The following is a 5752-nucleotide window of genomic DNA, read 5'->3' on the forward strand; positions in this document are numbered from 1 at the left end:
CTAGATATTTTGATTTTAATTCTTTTTAAAGTGAAACGGTGCCATATGTATTATATCAAAATGTAGTGTTTGCATTTTTCCATTTAACAGATTGAAGCAAATAAAATATTGAAATTTGTGTCTTCAATAAGTTGAATTAGTCTAACATATATTCATTTTCTAGTCAAGATGTACTCATATAAATTTTGTCAAGACCATATATATTTACTGTTGGCTTCATTATATTTGACTAAAATGATTACAACCCAAATCTAATGGCATATATACATATATAATCTTGATATATCTATATTAGGATGTACAAATTAAACAATTGTTCTATATATATAAAAGACGGAGATGGACTTTCTATTTAGTTAAAAAAGTAAAAGTGATAATCACAAATACATCATTTATCATATATATGTAAATTTCCTCCTTATATAATTCCTTAAACTTCATGGGAAATCTTAGATAAAATTTTACTGACTTTCATGAAACTTGGCTGAAAATAAAGCCTAAACAATTTGTTTGGAAATAATTTGTCACCAACTCATACATTTGAGATTCTAAAGAAGAAAGAAACACAAAAAGACGACCCGATAATTTACTCTAGAATTTATTTTCCCCTCAGAAAGTGACCAGAAGTGGCTAACACAAGTAAAATTTACAGTTTAACTACTACCTAAAAATCTGAAAGGTACATATGCGTACCTAAAAATAATGAAATCTTAATAATTAATTAGTCTTTTATTCATGAAGCATTAGTTTAATCCTATTAATAGAATGTCACCAGCGATATTCCAAGGCCTTCCTTAGATTTCTCCTGCATACAGCTTAAAAAAAAAAATCTCTTATTCTCTCTGGCTGACACACGAGAAAAATAAACATAGTGAGTTCTTTTGTTAAGGAATGCCTCACCCATTTCTATTCTTAGCATTTTCATGCTCTCCTTGGGATCCAACTGTCTCTCAATCCTCTGGCTGTTTGCAATAAAGAGAAACAAACACAAAAACAAAAACCGAAAAAATATTCTATTGGCTCAAGAAACCCTAAATCCTTCCCATTTGTTGTCAATTTTATCATTTTATGAATTTCAATGAGTTCAAACAAAGCAAGGCCTGAGCACATTCCAGCGTCAAGGTTTCTTCTTGTTCTTGTTTTGATTATACAATTTGAGGGCATGTCATTTGATCCATCAGAGATTGAGATCCTCTTAAAATTCAAGGGTGCTCTTGAAGATAATGGCGCTCTGAATAATTGGTTTCCTGATATAAGTCCTTGTTCTTGGAATCATCCAAACTGGAATGGCGTTCTTTGTTCAAATGGGAGCATATGGGGGCTGAAACTTGAGCACATGGGGTTAAAAGGAGTATTAGACGTTGATTCTCTTGGTTCAATAAAATCTTTACGTACACTTAGTCTTATGAATAATAAATTTGAGGGTCCATTTCCTGATGTAAAAAAATTGGGCGCCTTGAAATCTGTGTATTTATCCAATAATGGTTTTTCTGGGACAATTCCGGATGATGCATTTGCAGGCATGTCAATGTTGAAGAAATTACATTTAGCAAACAATCGGCTTTCAGGTCACATTCCTTCATCGATTGCTGCCTTGCCTAAACTATTGGAACTCAGGCTTAATAACAATAAGTTTGAGGGAAAGATTCCTGATTTTAAACAGCCAACTTTAACAACCATCAATTTGTCCAACAATGAATTGGAAGGTGAAATCCCTGCCAGCCTAAGCAAAATGGATGCGCCATCATTTACAGGTAAATTCATTTACCTCGATATTTTGATTTGTGATTGGAAATAAATTATTTTAGTTTTTTATTGTATCAAATAAGCCAACATTTATATTTCTATTTCTCAGAATAATATTTCCTGAATCTAATTGATGTTGATTGGGGCAATGTAGGCAACAAAAATTTATGCGGGCCACCTCTTGATGCGTGCCCGCCACCTCCAAGCCAACCGCCGCCCCTTGCGGCTGAGTTGAGTCAGGAGAATGATTCTGCTATGAAAATTGTGACAATTGTGATAGCTGTTGCGTTAGTAATAGCGCTAATAGCTGCGGCTTTAATCATGTTCTGTCGCAAAAATAAGAAATCACAAATGGATCGTGCTTCGTCATTGGAAGGTTCAAACAGTATGAGGGACATAAGTTTAGTAGGAAACGTAGGGGTAGTATATAATCCACCTCCTCAGGCAGCGGAGCCCCCGAAGAAACCTGAATATGGGAAGCTATCATTTGTAAGAGACGATGAACAAAAGTTTGATCTACAAGACCTGCTTAAATCCTCAGCAGAAGTTCTGGGAAGTGGGACTTTTGGTGCTTCATACAAGACGGGTGTACAAGGACGAATGTATGTTGTGAAGAGATATAAGCAAATGAACAAGAGTGGAAGAGATGATTTTCATGAGCACATGAGACGGATAGGGAGGTTGAGCCATCCAAATTTGTTGCCTCTTGTAGCTTACTACTATAGGAAAGAGGAGAAGCTCTTGGTTTATGCGTTTGTGGATAATGGTAGCTTGGCCAATAAACTTCATGGTAATTAATCAGATTTCATGGTTCTATTGTACAAAGTTATTCATATAATATAATCTAATAACAGTTTTTGTTAAATTAAAAGAAAAAATAAACCATTGCATCACCTAATCATAAATTGTTGTCTTAATTTATATGAATAAATTTATATAATTTATTTGTATATATCTTTATTCTTTCACTAGGATCCAAATAAGCTTTTCTCTATCATTAAACTGAATTTGGTTGAATTCAATTTGTGCAGGCAAACAGAAAATAGACCAACACGGACTCGATTGGCCTAGACGCTTAAAAATCATAAAAGGCGTGGTCAAGGGATTAGTATACCTTCATAGTGAAATCCATAATCCAGTTCTGCCTTATGGTCATCTGAAATCATCCAATGTGCTTCTAGGCAAATCCTTTGACCCTCTTTTGACAGATTATACTTTGAGGCCTGTGATCAACCCCGAGAGTGCTCATAAATTCATGGTTGCCTACAAGTCACCGGAGTTTGCAAGAACCGGCAGCATTTCTAAGAGATCCGACGTATGGAGCCTTGGAATATTAATCCTTGAGGTACTTACAGGCAAGTTCCCTGAAGACTTTCTTCTTGCACAATATGATAGCGATACAAGTTTGTCAACTTGGGTCAACCAAATGGTGAAGGAGAAACGTTTGACTGAAGTGTTCGATAAAGAGATGGTAGAAGTGAAGCATAGCAAGGGTGAAATGATAAATCTTTTGAAGATTGGATTGAGTTGTTGTGAGGAGGATGCTGAGACAAGGATAAGTTTAAAGGATGCTGCTGAGAAGATTGAGGAGATAAAAGTGGTAAATTCTAACAATCAAGAAGCGAATACGTTTACAAGCAGTGTGAGTCCTGAGGAAGAATCATCTTTCTTAATGCATGGCTAATTCGGATGAATGAACATCAAAAGAATGTTCAAATATTTTGAGATTAATTATGACCAAATTGATTGCAGCTTCAGATTATGAAATTCAAAAACAAAATGATGGTTGATTCGGTGCAATCCCGGATGAAACATGAAGTTGGAGTTGCCTGTTGATTTACCTGTGTAGAATTGTTGAAGTTAGTTGATAGCGTTTCATAATTTTTTTTTAGGGAAGAACGAAAATGCATGTTCGTGGCCTTTGTATGGCATTTTTTTTTTTTCAGTTTGTTGGATAAGTTATGTCTTCTGTATTCAATTTTTTACTCAACCTGCAAATAGTTTTATGATTGATCAGCCTTAATTGGAAAACAAAATAAAAATTTGGAAATCAATGACTAGCAATGCTTTTGCAGGTTACTTTAAACACTCTAACTTCCTTCACGAGAAGTAGTACTAAAGATAGTACTAAAGAAGTTAATCAATGTTTGGTTCTCGTCAGATGTGAGAAATTATGCATTTTAATAGTATATGTTACCTAACGATCTTGATTGTAAATGTTGAACTTGCCATTAATATTTTTATAACTCACTACCAATTGTTAACAAGCCAATGTAAATTTTCAGTTAATTCCGAGTTTTTAAGATAGATTGGTATATCGATCTGTTGGAGTTCATGAGACACCAAATGGGACACTTGATGAGTCAGTGTCTTCAACATTTGGTGATGAAGATCATCAAGAGGATCTTGTACGGAATGATTTAAAACTGGCTACCCTTGTGCCTGGATCGACCATTGTAGTAGGCCTAACCAAACTAGTGATCTTTGTTTTTGAATAGAAAGTGTCAGTTGAAGGATGTCATCAGAGTTCTGTAAAATAACCAAGCTATAGATTATGTAATAAGTTGCAACTGCATTTTGCTTGTAACATTCTTTTAACGTATATTTTTGTAAACACTAATTGTGTATCTTTTTCTAACATTCTTTTAACATATATTTTTGTAGATACTAATTGTGTATCTTTTTCTAACATAACATTAAAGTCGATGTTGAGATCGACACTCAACATTATCGAGAGCACACACCAGGCATTCCTCAAGATTTTAATATGATAATCACGAAGGAATATGTTAAGATCATCCTTCAAATTAAAATAACTAGATTTTCTTAATTTAATATTTTAAACATTTATTTTTATTCTAGTTAAATTAAGTGAGAATATTTACGATATTAAAAATATCTCAATTTGGAAGGTGAAAATATATTTTCTTTATTGTTACTGAAAGAAAATAGAAAAGTCATTGTAAAAGTTTCTTAACAAATTTCTTACTAAATGGAGATGTTCTCGTTGCCTCAAACTAGAAAGTCTACTCGCTTCCTTGGCTAGTTAATATCTAGCCACTAATCATAGTTGTTTGAATAAAATTCTTTGAAGGGATGTTTCTCAAATAGAATTTCCGCGGATTGGAGAATACCATATCACAATATACTAATTGATCAAAAACTTTTGAAGATGGTTTTTTTGTTTTTTAAGGTAAATTTCAAACTTTACCTAAGCCTAATCCTGACTTTCCAAACCTCGTTTTTTCTTGTATCTGTAGCCTAACGAGGGATGACAATCCCACCAGGTTAAGGTCGGGCAGATTACAATAATTACTATTACTTACCATGCAAAATGAGCTTTAAAGCTAATTATCCACCATCAATTTCTACCATTTTTACATATCCTATAATATCAAATAATTACAAATATTAACACTCATTATCAAAATTATCCAAGAGAACCCTTGCCAGGAAGGTTTCGGATATATTCATGAGGTTTTTTATAATCTACAAGGGTTTTCTCTAATGTCAGGGGTATATAAAATGATGAATTATGAAGCTACAAGAGTCTTTTATATTGGAATAATACATGATGAATTATGAAAATACAAGGTTGTTTGTGTCATTTGCTCCTTAATTAATGAGCAACATTTCCTCTTGAGCAATATTTGTTGAAGAATAAGTCTTGTTGACAAAGTCAGTTTGTCCTATTCTTTAGGGATAGTTTACGTTGCATTTATGTAGGCTTTAGCTGATCACTTTAGTTGCATTTTTTCTGGAATTTAGTTGTTGTAATGCCTATATATATAGGCTTTTGATTCATGAATAAGTATGCAGTAAATCTTCAATTTTAGTCTCTCCTTATTCTTTTTTTCCGCAACAGTGGTATCAGAGCCACAAGTGAGAGTTCTTGAGAGCCTTTAAAAAAAAAAAAAAATCTGTGAGTTGAAGCACAGAAAGGAAATAAAGCAGCAGCTTTAGTATTTTCTTACAGAAGCAGAGAGTCAGCAGTAGCAGTAAACAT

At 33.5% G+C, this 5752-nt stretch overlaps 1 protein-coding gene across 1 annotated transcript; it reads left to right on the forward strand.

Annotated features, from left to right (window-relative positions):
• The first annotated feature begins 1078 nt into the window (after window positions 1-1078).
• Window positions 1079-3430, forward strand: LOC123218914 (pollen receptor-like kinase 4). Its single transcript, XM_044640569.1, has 3 exons — window positions 1079-1754; window positions 1901-2536; window positions 2778-3430. The coding sequence occupies exons 1-3, from the start codon at window positions 1079-1081 to the stop codon at window positions 3428-3430; spliced, it is 1965 nt and encodes a 654-aa protein (XP_044496504.1).
• The last annotated feature ends 2322 nt before the right edge of the window (window positions 3431-5752 follow it).

Source organism: Mangifera indica, chromosome 6 (assembly GCF_011075055.1).
Source record: "Mangifera indica cultivar Alphonso chromosome 6, CATAS_Mindica_2.1, whole genome shotgun sequence".
NCBI lineage: Eukaryota > Viridiplantae > Streptophyta > Magnoliopsida > Sapindales > Anacardiaceae > Mangifera > Mangifera indica.

Excerpts from the sequence above, each read along its gene's own strand:
- LOC123218914 (XM_044640569.1), top strand. The coding sequence starts at position 1,079 with ATGAGTTCAAACAAAGCAAGGCCTGAGCACATTCCAGCGTCAAGGTTT. Across the intron at positions 1,755-1,900 it reads GGATGCGCCATCATTTACAG|GCAACAAAAATTTATGCGGG; the intron begins GTAAATTCATTT and ends GGGGCAATGTAG. Across the intron at positions 2,537-2,777 it reads CTTGGCCAATAAACTTCATG|GCAAACAGAAAATAGACCAA; the intron begins GTAATTAATCAG and ends CAATTTGTGCAG.